A 15,328-nucleotide genomic window follows, 5' to 3' on the forward strand; every position below is an offset into this window, starting at 1 on the left:
CATACCAAACTCGTCACGTCCGTTGTGTCCTGAGCAAGACACTTCACCCTTGCTCCTGATGGGTGCTGGCTAGCGCCTTGCACGGCAGCTCCCTCCATCAGCGTGTGAATGTGTGTGTGAATGGGTAAATGTGGAAATAGTGTCAAAGCGCTTTGAGTACCTTGAAGGTAGAAAAGCGCTATACAAGTACAACCCATTTATTTATTTATACACACACACACACACACACACGCGCACACACGCACACACGCACACCCGCACCAGGCTTTCCCGTAGCGCTTTGTTGTTAAGGTGGCCTTGAGAACAAAGAGCCACCGTCAAAAATAACGTCTTAACAAGATCTCTAGCCACACGTGCACATTTAAAAAATTATCTCTGTCCCCAAGCAAATATATACCGTATTTTTCGGACTATAAGTCGCAGTTTTTTTCATAGTTTGGCCGGGGGTGCGACATATACTTCGGAGCGACTTATGTGTGAAATTATTAACACATTACCGTGAAATATCAAATAATATTATTTATCACATTTGCGAAAGAGACAAAGAAATTGTCAGCAATCGTCACACACACGTCAACCAATAAGAATACGGCGGGGGAGGCTCATGCATTGTGGATCACGGAATGCTAACTGCTGTAGGCTATATGCTATATGCTACTGCCGTAGCTATTAAAATGGATCATTTCATCGTTGGCGGTAACTTATAAAAACTGAGAAGGGCTGAACAAAACTTGGACCGAAAAGGATATCATGTACTGCAGATTACAAGCTGGATGTAGTGAAATATGCAGCAGAAAACGACAAGAGGAAGCAGCGCATACCTTTGGAGTTGGCAGAGTTGTTTAGAAGCAACATCGAGGAAAAAGATTTCATCGGATTTATCGATTAGGAGTGACAGATTGTTTGGTAAACGTATAGCATGTTCTATATGTTATAGTTTTTTGAATGACTCTTACCATAATATGTTACGTTAACATACCAGGCACGTTCTCAGTTGGTTATTTATGCGTCATAGAACGTACACTTATTCAGCCTGTTGTTCACTATTTTTAATTTATATAAATTGCCTTTCAAATGTCTATTCTTGGTGTGAATTTTATCAAACAAAATTTCCCACAAAAATGCGACGTATATATGTTTTTTTTCCTACTTTATTATGCATTTTCGGGCCTCGTGACGTATACTCCGGAGCGACTTATAATCCGAAAAATATGGTACACTGATTGTCATACACATGCCAAAATACTGGGGGCGCTGTAGCCCAGGACTTAAGACCATTTTAGCCAATCAGAAACATCCAAAACGTCGTTTCCGGAGGCGGCATATAGCAAAAATGGCGGGTCACGGCAAGAAATAATTATATATGTTTACTGACAAAGGAGTAGAGCTAATTTTAAGCATCGTTTTGGAGTTCAAAGTTACCAAATTCAACAAAGTGTTGACTGGGAAACTTGCCAGTCCAAGTATGGTAACATTCTTACCCTATTTTTGGAGCGGTACGGACTTCGAGGGACATATAAGGAATTTCCTCATCGGAAAGAGGACATCACAAGAACAAATATCGGCACTAAATTGAAAGCCATTCGTGGAAAGTACAGATAAGAAGTCAACGCAGGTGGAAGAAGTGGTTACGGTAGATTTGTTTTGCTGTACTTTGAACTATGCGACCAGACCTGGGGCGGTTCTCCATCAACTACAACTATTCAATTTGGAATAGAAACATCAGATGTTGACACAAGCTTTCACAGGAGTCTGGATTCCCTATTCACCCTTGACAGCCTGGTCACAGACAAAGATATATGCCGAATGATGTTCAAGAGCAGCAAGATTCCAATAGGAACAATCCACAATCTTCTATGGCGAAAGAGAGAAAAGCTCTCCTTCAGGTATGTGGGCACTAACTTCATTGCTAGGAAGTAATATTGTTAAAAGGCATTGTTGTATATCTGGCCATCGAAATATTTTTATATGAACTGCACTGGGAATACAAATGCTCTCAAATGACCAATGTTGAAAGTGGGACACAAATACTTGTCAAGATAGCAAGCATATATTAAAATTCAGCTGTTTTAGATGTATTTAAATAGGATTGTATTAAAAATGTTTTGAGTAGTTTATTGTAATAAATAATATTGAGTTAAGTAAAACTGCAGTTGCATTAAATATGTTTTTTCTGTCAAAATTAAAATACCTCTATGAAGTGCTCTATTGACACACATTGTTTCCCGACGATGCTGAGGGCCATTCGACATGTTGTAAATAACATGTCACACTATCTTACACCTGTGCTAAAGTGGGTTTATCCATCCATCCTTGTTACCGGTATTTTGTAAAAATCCTTATAATTTTTTTTTTCCACTATGCAAAACTTAACACCACAAGCAGGACAGACTAAACCGAAAACTTCCAATCGAGACAATGTTGCTGAATACAGTAGAAGACGTCATCCAGATAAAGAAGAGACTTCTGAACATCATCATCTACATTTTTTATGTCTGATTTAGAAGACAAGCTTTCACTGCTGATTGATTGCCGTGTTTTCAAAAATGTAATAACTTTGCGCAACACACAATGCACATGTTCAGAGCAAATCATTTAACAACATGCAACGTTACGGCATCAATCTACAAACATTTCAAAAATATGTGTCTATGGGTGTTCTCATTCATCCAGGTCAGTGTATTCTAAGGGCATTCAATCGAACACAACTGAGGTTAGGGGTTAACTCTAACCCCTAATATATTTTGTTTTAACAAAGACATTCAGGAACTTTGCTAACCAAAACAGCGCCAACTACCGAGGCGTTTCCTCGGATATATTAAAGCAGGGAACATCATTGGATACTGTAAATTATTTACCTGTGCGTGTGTTATGGTATGAAGAGAATGTCTTTTATGGCGATTAGCGTTCCAGCGAGCGATATGCATTCAGCTATAGCCCCAACCTGTCTGAATCTAATCTTGCAGTTTCACTACATTACAGTCCCTAATATTGTTTGGAATTAAACTCCACTTTGACATATATTGTAATGATTATTATTTCAACAAAAATGTTGATATCTTTCTGCAATGGATGCCTCCACCTTTCTGCAGTTGAGTAAATTAATCTAAACAGCTACAGTATATAAGTGCATACAATTAAAAATTTAATTATTAAACCACAAAAGTATGAAAATCAGAGATAATGCTCAATTAGTAATAGGGTGGTTAAGTTTGGCTCAGATGTCCAAACTAATTTGTGCATGTACTCCCATATTAATCATAAAGTTAAGAAGCAGAAACATATCTGTCTTCAATTTGATTTGAAAGTACAATATTAATTCATGAGTTGATAACATAATTGTTTGTATCGAACTCAGCCCAGCTTGTGTGCACTTACCTGAACAACCTCATCATCCTCCTCCAGAAGACCCTCTAATACTTCCACTGCCATCTAAACAGAGGATATGAGATGCAATTAGAATGGAATGAACCCTGAACACAGGAGAAAAGAAAACATTATACAAAAATAGTCCCTCTTGTAGAAAGACACAATCCATGTGAACCTCCTAGGTAACCAGATCAATCAGAGCGATCCACATATCTGATAAGCATCTGGCCAGCCCAGCCTCGCATATACACAACAAGGCAACAACAGGCAGCACCATCGACAGACACACTCAGCAGTGCTTATCGCGCAGTCAATAGGCACTTTAGCTGGTCTGCCCGATAGCCTTTTTAATCTATTTAATGACATTTGGAGTCAATCTAGTGTTTGTTTCCGCCCGCTCGCCACACCACTCTCTGATGAATCTAAATAGCTGTTTGAGCCACAATCCACGTTTTTCTACCCACTCATGAGTATTTCTCTATAAAATTGCTTTGTCTGGTGCCCTGGGGGGACGTTTTGAGCTATGAAAGGAGTCAAATGTTGGCTGACCTTTTGCTGCAGAGCACCACTGTTTGGGACAGTTGCTGTGGGAAGGTACTATTACAGAAAAAAGACCTTGACTCAGGTAGACTGTTTGTTTTGCTCATTTTCTCTCTTCTTGAGGTTGTGTACTCGACGTGTGTGCGTGTACGTGCGAGGCCCTGGCTGATGATTTATTGATTTTTGTCAACTTCAGGTTGGAGGCGACTTAGCCAATCACCCGTGGTGAAGGGCATGAATAATAGGCACACACACACACACACATACACACATGCACGTTCACAAAAAGTAAGTACAATATTAGCAAGCCCTTGCTGCGTTATGTTGAAAAGCATTTTAATTCCCCTTCTACCTAACACTTTGCTCTTTAAACTTCTCTTTTCATTAAGACTGTGCCACTCCAGAGGCAATAAAGAGGTGAGCTGTCAAGATGCACAGAGGAAGAGATGGATTAATTGACAATATCTCGTTTAGTGCGTGTAAATACACATTTCAGTTGAGTGATCACTGCACTAATTGGAGGACGAAAAACTTGTTGTCTTTAATTAAATGATGCCTGGTTAAAAAGCACAAACAAAAACACTTAATCCAGGCAGATGATGAATGGATTCACTCCAAGCCTCAGAAAAATCTGCTTGACTTGACTTTTGTCGTTTCACATTGTTGTGACACGCCGTAATTTGACGTAGTATGGTAGCATGGACTGCAGCAAGCCTCTGTCAGAGTGATGCAGGCAATAGAACAGGCGGTTTTAGAACAACAAAAAACAAAAGATATCTTGGAGCTACGATAAGTGAGCAGCGATAACTATTCCATCATCGCCAAGTGCCGGGCTTCCTAACTACATCGGTCAACCCCAGGGGCATGTGATTAAAGATTTAGATCTTTTTAAGCTGCTGCACAGTCTAAACAACAACAAGTAAGAAGATGGATAGATCCCGCGCCAAGAGTGGCCGCTTGCTGCGAAGATGGGTTGAACGGCTGCGTCGTAAAGAACGCCAATGTGATCAGTGCACAGCAGCACTACAAAGATTAATGCATGCGGCCTAAAGTCAAAATGTCCATGTTGAACTTTTTATTTCACTTCTATTCCCAGTAAGAAAACAAACGATACACACTTATAGTGAGGAACTAATTTTTAATAGCTGCTTTGTGCAGTTCCTGCAATCTGGAAGCAATTTGGTTTAACAGAAGCATTTTACCAGTGTGCAGCAGCAGACATAAGATAAAGACAAATCACTCTACAAGCCAGGGCAAACATATGTAACACAAACACACGTGCAAAGACACTTAATAAATCCCATGGATGGCAGGTCTAACTCATTGGGAAGTACAAACCGAGCGCCTCCGTGAGCTACATTTCACGACACCAACGTTCAATGCCATAAAAAGTAAACAAGAGTGACAAGAGCGGGGAAGAGAACGTAGCCATCAGCGCATAAATATGCCGAAAGACACCTTAACAGCTGTCAAGAGATTGTCTGTCTGTCTGTACGCCCGCCTGCTAAGGTGAATTAGTGTGGCCAGTGACTGTAATGCCAAAGTAAACTCCCAAGGACCAAACAGCCACCAGGAAAATATGAACATAACAATATACAATGAAGCTGCACCATTGCATCATATCACCACCATTGACACTGTTCATTTTAAAATAGTATTATTTAACTTATTTCTCAAAGAATCCCTTTAATGCTGACAACAATGGTACTTATTTTTTAATTCAGGACCTAAAAATTGTCTAAAAGGTACTTTTAGCTCCAAAATAGGTAGGTAGGTAAGTAGGTCTTTATTGTCATTGCACAAGTACAACAAAACTTTGTTTTCAGCACAAACCTGTTGAAGATTAGACAAAGAAACAGTGTACATGGTTCTAGAACAGGAACGCTGATGGATCGCCACAAGGCGCCCCGTAAAAGTTGGGTAAAAAGGTAAATGCTGGGGAAGGATGAGTAAAAAAAATACAATCTCCCATTAGGAGCCCAGTCTGGAGTGGGGAAAAAACCTCTATAGCAAAGCACATAAACATATTACAACATACATCTCGAGACTTGCAACAGAGGGGAGGCAGTGGGGGCCACGGTGGCATGCTGCCGCTCTTCAGTTGCTGCCCAGCCGTCCATCACCCCTTAGGGATTTGCGTCAAGGGCGTTGGATAGGGAGTGGGCTATGTGTGTGTGGTGCATATTTTTTCTGGAGGCATGTCTGTGTGTAAGCCTTCCTTCATGTTGTGCAGTCGCTAGTCAGTCCAAAGTCAACAACAGATGTGTGTCCAGAGGAAAGAAGGGAGTTTGTTGTGTCTTCGCCACACTGTACTTCGAGTGTCTCGATACCAGGAAAACAATCCAAGTTAGAATGTTGTTTGAGAGTAAATATCAAATTTGCTTTTCACTCTAAATTGTCTATGACTGGTCCTCAAAATTCATTCTGCAGGGCACACAGTCCGGTGTTATCCACATCACAAAGTGTTCCCGCATCCTCCAATCCTTTGTGGCAGATTTGGGGTACTTTGAAGACTGTCAACAACTTCCAATTTGTCGACAAACCAGAGCAACGCTTACTCCCTAAATCCGAATAGGTGATATCTTCACGTCCTCGACTGTAAGGGTTGCCAGGCAAGCGGCACTCACTCCTTCTCCCAAGGAGGAGTCCGTCGTGTGTCAGTCCGTCGTGTGTCCAACAACCACTCCGTCAAAACAAGCATGTTCCCCCAAACCTAAGATCTTACAAATTTCGCTGAGGCCAATTAAACAGTTCCAATGTTGAGATTGGGAGAGCAGTGCAAAAAGCGGCAACACGAAAGTTAAGAAAAGACAAGCCAAAGAAACAAGCAGGAGAGACAAGGGAGATAAGGGCGAGGAAAAGGGAGTGTCCGCCCTCGATGAGTGCCAGTGAGAAAGTATGTACGGGCCTGCATCAGCCTGCTGACATCATTAACAAAAGACTGGAGGCGATTTCATATTGCGGGTATGTGTTTTGGTAGCATTTTAATTCTGATTCATGTGTTTTTTTGTGCAGAATTTGAACGAATGACCAAATATGTCTGCCAGATGCATTGTTACAGGTAGTAGCAGAACTGTACAACTAAAGAAGGTCAGACTGCATACATTTCCAAATTATGGCAATAAGAGGAAAGTATGGACCTCTCCAGTCAAATTGACTCGCACAAAATGGGATGGACTCAGAGAGTATAATTTACAGCAATCACTTTAAGGATTCTGACTTCGAAGAAGAAAGGTTTTGGTCAGATTTTGGATAGACTAGAACCCATGAAATACGGAAAATCAGTAGCACCCTCGGGGGGGAGAAAGACTGAGTCAGAACCTGCGGAAAAACACAGAAAAAAAGAGCAGACCTGGTGCCCAAAAACAAAACAAAAAGAAAATAATTTACCAGTATTTTATTTTGTCTCCTTTTATATTGGTGTTTTCCTCAAGATGTTCGAGGAAATGCTGAAAGAACATGGGGAAACACAGGCTATAATCTCTATGGAAGAGGAGATGGAAGAGCAAGGAGGTCTGAAAATGACTATTTCCTCTTTGCTCGATATCCATATCAGTTTTTAAGTATTCATGAACAAGGGCAACAAAACACATGCCTTCATCAACACCGTCTATGCAGGGAAATGGGTTCCAATTTTGTATATGACGTCAAACCAAGAGGGGGCAACAACTCGAACCTGGCAATGCAAAGGGGGAATTCCAGGTGCACTTAGTTATCCACCAAGTACTCAAAAATTAACTGATATTGCAAAAATAAAAAAAATACATTAAGATATCTTTCAGTCAACTGTATGCTGTGGGTCCTTTAAGTCATGTCCACACAAACAAATAATTAAAAATTCATATGCCACTTGTCCACACGCAAATGCTTACGTTTGTTCTAAAAAACTGGACAGGGAGAAGAGTTTCAAAATACTGTCTTTAGTGCGTGCTTGTGGATGAGTTAAACTTTAAGTTATGGTTTGTCCTTGTCTGATGACATCCCAATCATGTGCCTGCAATTCCAAAGTACAACAGAAAATAACACTGACTTGTTGGCTTTAGAGACATTATGTTTACGCATAAATATACTGCTACTTTCTTTATGCTGAAAAAACACGTCAATATTGGCTTTGAAAGAAGCTGTTGCTGCTACTCTGCCCAATTCATTGATTTTTTTTTTTTTTACTACTGGGAGGTAGGTTCTCCAAGTGACTTTCTTGTTGGATCTTAATGTTAAATGCTATAAATGCAAAGAATACAAATCGAACGATTATGTCTGGCTTTATACACAATGGACACATTGAACTAAATAAACAGAAATAATCTACTTTTTGTTGTGCTCCAAAGTATTCTAAAACCAAGAGAAGCAGCACAAAGGCTGTCTCCACTCAGTCGATTATCACATTGTTTTGTTGGTCATTACTACAGCATCCTGCGGAGCGTAAACAAACCCATTGAATTAGCAATCAAAAGGAGAGAACATCTTAGAAAAAGTCCAATCAAATGCTTTTGTTTGAAAAATTACATAACCCGGAAAATTGCACACATGCAACTTCTCGTTATAGAAAAATAATGTATTAGTTCTAACAGTTTAGATTGTACTTTAACCAATGGAAAGTATTTTCCTGTTTTTTTTATAATACTTTCAATTGAATCTCTCTCACAAGTCATTGAGATCATGGCTAGCACACTGTGGGGGTCTATTAAATACGTATTTTCTCATTCGTATGGTTGTTGCAAAGTTGTTGCATTCCATCTAAAAAAATTAAAGCTTTCATAGCTCTTGAGTGTTTAAAGCCCAGGTAGATTTTACAAAACACCCAACACACTTTGGGTTCATGGAGGCAGATGGTGCAATAAAGCAATGAACAAGTAAACCTCTTTATTTTACACGTTACAATAAAATACCATTCCAAACTGTGACAATACAGAGATAATTTGTGAAAAGTGGTCTTATTCTCTTTGACTGCAGTTTTCATACTCTGGTAAATTGTCCTTTGTCGAGATAATTCATCCATCTCACAGGTGTAGCATATCAAGATACTGATTAAACAGTAGAAATGGGTGAATGGATGGATTATTATTGGTCAACATAAAAGGCCACCCCAAAATGTGCAGTTTTATCACACCGTGCAATACCAGATGTCGCAGGTGTTCAGGGAGGGCACAATATGCATGCTGACTGCAGGAATGTACAATCGAGCCAGGGGCGGCGAATTTGGTGCCACACCCTTGTGGCACCAAATTATTTTTTTCCCCAGAAGGCAGTTTTTGTCCCATGCACTCTTTAACAACCAAAAATAAGTTATTAACTGGAGACAAGTCAAACGCTTGCACCAGAGGGAAAATGACAGCTCAGGCTGAAGAAGCTGGCACCTTTAGAACACCCACAAACTCATTGATTGGCTTTCTGGAGATGCCGTCTTGCCAACATGAAAATGATTGACAGCACAAAGTGGCTGACCAGCCAGCCAAAAGATGGGAGATCAGAGCGAGTTGGCCTTCACACGGCAATATGATTCATGAACAGGTAAAAAAAAATAAAAAAATCCGAACAAGGAGTCTTTTGCGCCACTCGAAGGTAGTAATATTTTGTTGACCTAAACCTGTGCAAAGGGAATACGAACACAAGTTTAATCTGAAGTGTTTGTGATTTCTAGTAGCGGACCAGAACATACAAAGTAAACATTAAACTAAATAATGCAATACCCAACTTGTGAAATCCAAATCTAAATGTAATGCTGATTTTTTCTGCCGCAACAATTGTTTTGCATAAACATATAAATTCGGCACACGCTGTCAGACACCGTCTTAGGGAAGCTTATCTGCATGCTCGATGTCTTCACTGTTTTTTTTTTTTTTCTGGCTTGGCACTTAGTGGAGCCAGTCACATTTTTCCTCTCTCTGTCTCTCCCTGCTTCCTCTCATGTCTTGTCCTGTCTGCACTTTTTAAGAGCCTCTTTCTCTGCGCTGTCCTCCGAAATCTAAACACCAGACATGAAATTGATTAGCTGGACTCTCGACTCAATTGACTAAATCTTCTCGGAGAGGAAAAAAGGTCCTGGGGAGACTGGCTTCCCTGACGCAACTATTGCTGCAACTCCAGGCCTATAGACACAACGACACTACACCCTGGACAATGGGCATATGCACAGACACAAGAGACACAAGAGGAACAGACACACAAAGACTAAGACAGACAGAGACACACACACACACACACCACTTTCAGCAGCGCTTGAATCCCTTAGGGGTGATGGATGGCTGGGCAGCGCTTAAAAAGCAACAGCCTGCCATTGTAGCCCCCACTCCCTCTCCTCTGTTGCAAGTCTTGTGAATTATTTGTAACTTGTTTGTGTGTTATGAGTACTGAATTTTTTTCTCCGGCCTCAATCTGGAGCCCCTCCCTAAGACTGAATATTTGTTTTACTCATCTGCACGGCCCCGCAAAGTTTACCCGTTTCCCACCTCTTTAAAGGGTGCCGGAAGTTGGCTGAGCCGTCACCGGTCCTGTTCTGTCTCCCTGTAATGTTTGTCTGCTCTTGTGTGGTACAGTGCTGTAAACGTAATTTCGATTCCTTGTATGTCTTGTACATGAGAAGAATTGACAATAAAGTTGAATAATGAAGTTGACTAGGGTCTAGTTTGTAGTCGTAACCGACTTGAGTTGACAAAAGCTCACACATTCAATGGCATCTGGCACTTCAGAGATGTGTTTGCTTCACTGATACCGTATGTCTTTGAATTGCAGCCGGGCATATAGTATGCGCCTGCCTTGAATTACTGCCGGGTCAAACTCGATTGCAAAATAATTAGCGCATGCTTAGTATTACCGCCGGGTCAAACTCGTGACGTCACGAGTGACACTTCCCCTGTCATCATTTTCAAAATGGAGGAGGCTGATTTCAATACCGGTAATTTGAAATCGTGGATCAATGACTTCCTGACGGACAGAAGACAGCATGTGCGGCTGGGGAAGATTGTCTCGGACAGTCGAACCACGAACACTGGTACTCCTCAGGGCTGTGTACTTTCCCCCTGGCTCTTCTCCCTGTACACAAACTGCTGCACCTCCAGTCACCAGTCGGTGAAGCTGCTAAAGTTTGCGGTAGACAGTACTCGCATCGGGCTCATTTCGGATGGCGACGAGTCCGCCTACAGGAGAGGTGGACCGGCTGGCGTCCTGGTGCAGCCTCAAAAACCTGGAGCTGAACGCCCAGAAAACAGTGGAGATGATCATGGACTTCAGGAAAGTCACAGCCTCACCATCCCCCCTCACCCTGATTGACTCTCCCACCCCCGTCTGCATTGTGGACTCCATCCGTTTCCTGGGCACCACCATCACCCAGGACCTCAAGTGGGAGCCGACCATCAGCTCCCTCATCAAGGCCCAGCAGAGGATGTACTTCATGCGGCAACTTAAAAAACTAAAAGTGCCGACTGAGATGCTGGTGCAGTTCTACTCAGCCATCGCGTCCATCCTCACCTCCTCCATCACCGTGTGGTTCCCCGGCGCCACAGTCTGGGACAATCATCGATTGCAGCGCATGGTACGTGCTGCTGAGAAGGTGATTGGCTGCAAACTTGCACCCCTCCAGGACCTGTTCTCCTCCAGGATCAGGGGGCGTGTGGGTTGGATCACAGCTGACTCTTCTCACCCTGGACACAAAATATTCTCCCCTCTTCCCTCAGGCAGGAGACTACGGTCCATCCAGACCCACACCTCCCGCCATCTAAACAGTTTTTTCCCCTCGGCCATCCATCAGACACGTGAACAATAAAAGGATCTGATAGCTCAGTTGCAGCTCATGTTATTCTATTCTGTGTTATATGTCTTTAATGTTGCACGATTGCGCCAAGTAAAATTCCTAGTTTGTGAACCCGTTCTCAAACAAGGGCAATAAAAACTTTTCTGATTCTGAATCTGAAAATAAGGGGAAGAAGATTAAGAGCTATTCAGTAAGATTTAAGGTCCTTCTTGCGACTACTCGGCTGCAGAAGAAGTGAAATGAGTGGCGTGATATGTGCTGGAGGAGGTAATAAAGGAACATCTCCATCGAGACTTAAAACTGAAGAAAGATAAGGAAAACTTATATACACAAGTTATCGATGCTTTTGATCAGAAGGAACTGGCATGGACTATATTTATAAGTAAAGGTAAGACCATAACGTTTTTTTTTATTGAATGTGCCTTTCCTGATGGTATCCTTACATCACACTCAAATATTTACTCCATGCCTTTGGTAAGTGCCGGAGTGAGAAGAGGTTTTAAAATAATTAGTGCATGCTTACTTTTACCGCCTGCCTTTGGTAAGCGCAGGAGTGAGAAGAGGTTTTAGAATAATTAGCGCCCCGGCAGCATTTCAAGGAAATACGGTAAATCCCAATGTTCGCTGTTCAGGGCGTTGTGTGGGTGAGCAGCTTGCTGATGTCAACATTGGCGGTGGGGTATGGCATGATGGGTGGGTAATTTTGGACCAATTGGACCGTTGTAAACTTTTGTTTTTTTGTCAAGCGGCGAGGACACTCTTGATTTAACTGTACTTTAACTCCTGTCTCAGCCGCAACACCTTCACCTTTGTTCTCATTCAAACTTCTTAATAGCTGAAGAGCAAACATCCCAAGCACGTGCACACAAGTATAAATGCATATAAATGCATCCATTCCTGCGCAGCATAACACACAGATGCTATTATTTATGAAGTGTCTGCAGCTGGTGACACCGGCAGCCGGATGAAGACAAACGACATGTCAGAAACTGTGGACCGGAGATGCTGTCATTTCCCAGAGATACCCGACAGCTCATCCTCTGCCCTCCCACTTCCACCGCCATCACTCCCCGTAATAACCATAAACCACACGACAACAGAGAGGGCAAATTAATCAGTGAATCAGAACAGGTAATAGCTGAACTGCTGTTAGCACGGCGGTAATCACAGAGAACGACTTCAAACACTAATGAGGATGAAGTTCAGCACTGAAGAGACAGCATTCAGCTGCAAAAATCATTGTCATTAATGTAAGGAATTGATGGATGATTAACCGAGCAAGTGTGCTGTGACAAAAGTAATATGAGAGGACATGCAGCTTCATTTCGATGCTTTACCAAGCATGAATCACCAAAAGTGAGAAGTCTGTTTTGATTGCCAATGACTCATTAGCAGTGATGAGCAGTAGCAAGCTACATGTAGCTAAGCTACGTAGCTTAACTACATTTTCCGGTAGCTTGTCTGTAGCTTTGCTACTTTTTGAACATGTAGCTTAGCTACTTTTAAGTAAAGTAAAGTACTAATGATTGCCACACACATACTAGATGTGGCGAAATTATTCCCTGCATTTGACCCATCAACCTTGATCACCCCCTGGGAGGTGAGGGGAGCAGTGGGCAGCAGCGGTGCCGCGCCCGGAAATCATTTATGGTGATTTAACCCCCAATTCAAACCCTTAATGCTGAGTGCCAAGCAGGGAGGTAATGGGTCCCATGTTTATAGTCTTTGGTTTAGACCCATGTAACGAGGAAGCTTATTTGAAAGCTCAAGGCTAAAAAGAGACAAAATGGACTGTGAATCCAGATAAAAAAAATATGGAGAAAATACAATGACCTGGATAAATGAGAACGTCGATACATACGGGGAAAATCCATGATGATTTGTTGGTGTTCGAGTCACAATTGGTTAAGGTTAGGGCAAAACATTACGGACTGGCCAGTGTAAGACAAGATAAGGCGGGTGATTGAAACTAGAAAGCAAAATCATAACAGACATGTACTCATGTCAGCGTGGCGCAGTGGAAGAGTGGCCGTGCGCAACCCGAGGGTCCCTGGTTCAATCCCCACCTAGTACAAACCTCGTCACGTCCGTTGTGTCCTGAGCAAGACACTTCACCCTTGCTCCTGATGGGTGCTGGATAGCGCCTTGCATGGCAGCTCCCGCCATCAGTGTGTGAATGTGTGTGTAAATGGGTAAATGTGGAAGTAGTGTAAAAGCGCTTTGAGTACCTTGAAGGTAGAAAAGCGCTATACAAGTACAACCCATTTATTCATTTATTTATTTACATGTCGATGAGGGACCACTCAAAAAATATTTTAATAAAACACACTTGAAAAATAGAGGAATTCTCTCCCACTGATTAGATTTTTCTTTCTATAACTTAGATTTATATCGCGCTTTTCTAGACACTCAAAGCGCTCACAGAGAAGTGGGACTCATCATTCATTCACACCTGGTGGTGGTAAGCTACATCAGTAGCCACAGCTGCCCTGGGGTAGACTGACAGAAGCGTGGCTGCCAGTTTGCGCCTACGGCCCCTCCGACCACCACCTGTCATTCATTCATCATTCATTCACCAGTGTGAGCGACACCGGGGGCAAGGGTGAAGTGTCCTGCTCTAGGACACAACGGAAGCGATTTTTTGGATGTCAATAGGTGGAAAGCGAACCTGCAACCCTCAGGTTTCTGGCCGGCCGCTCTACCCACTACGCTATGCCGCCCCTTTAGTGATAAAGATGACTTGCAGGACACCCACAATAATGCTTGGCCTTGGCCATATTTACACAAATGCATCCATTTCGAGAAAACAATGTCCAAAACCTTTGTTTTGAATTGTTTAAGCTGTAAACCAAAATCATAACTGCTCTCCTTATCGAAGAGGTGGAACACAAATTTAGGAACACATATTAAGGTGAGTTGAGTTCATGAAAAGTTTTACTGCACATAGCCTTTACCAACTGTTCCAAACAACACACAAGGCATTATTTTTTCGTTAAGATATAGATATATGCTATTTTTTACTGTCGGTAGAGAAAATTAATAACATTATAAGGGTGAAACAGAAATAATCCACTTGAGAGTCTAACTGTTAACAAATCATAAAACTGTCTAAACAGTCATGGAAGTGTAAAAATCGGTTAGGGTGTTAAATTGTACTTTTGGATTTTGTCCCATTGTGTTATTTGGTAAAATTTTTTAGTATTGAATATCACTGCATTTATTTAGGATAATTCCTCTTTAATTTTCTCTTCTGCCAAACCCCTAGATTTTTGGAGAGTGGCAGTACAAGGAGGCACACCTGAGCAGATTAACAATTAGGCATACTTATGCCATCAGATGCAGGAAGTCTGTGCAGGTTTGTTTCTCTGCACATGTATAATATTTCGTCATTGGGCTGTCATAAATTTTATTTTTTGACACTATCATTCATTATATTTAATTTGATTTTATTGCTGAACAACACTTTCGTTACCAGGGATTGTTTTGAATGAGCCATACAAATACAATTGTAATTAATTTGAAATTTAACTTATATTATTTGAGTGGAAAACTTGTTTTGAGTCTAGAACTACAGTACAATCATTGTTTGACCTTAGAGGTTCCACTGTTTTATTATTACTTACAGTACAGCATGTGTCCACTTCATATACAGTAGAGTAATTTCCCTGA

At 41.6% G+C, this 15,328-nt stretch overlaps 1 protein-coding gene across 1 annotated transcript in view; it reads right to left on the reverse strand.

Annotated features, from left to right (window-relative positions):
* The window catches only part of si:dkey-12j5.1 (uncharacterized), a 128,358-nt gene that overhangs the window by 98,717 nt on the left and 14,313 nt on the right, over positions 1 to 15,328 (reverse strand). Inside the window, 1 exon segment of the mRNA XM_061915747.1 lies at positions 3,379 to 3,432. Within this exon segment, the coding sequence (XP_061771731.1) occupies positions 3,379 to 3,432 (54 nt within the window).

Source organism: Nerophis ophidion, linkage group LG11 (assembly GCF_033978795.1).
Source record: "Nerophis ophidion isolate RoL-2023_Sa linkage group LG11, RoL_Noph_v1.0, whole genome shotgun sequence".
NCBI classification, from domain to species: domain Eukaryota; kingdom Metazoa; phylum Chordata; class Actinopteri; order Syngnathiformes; family Syngnathidae; genus Nerophis; species Nerophis ophidion.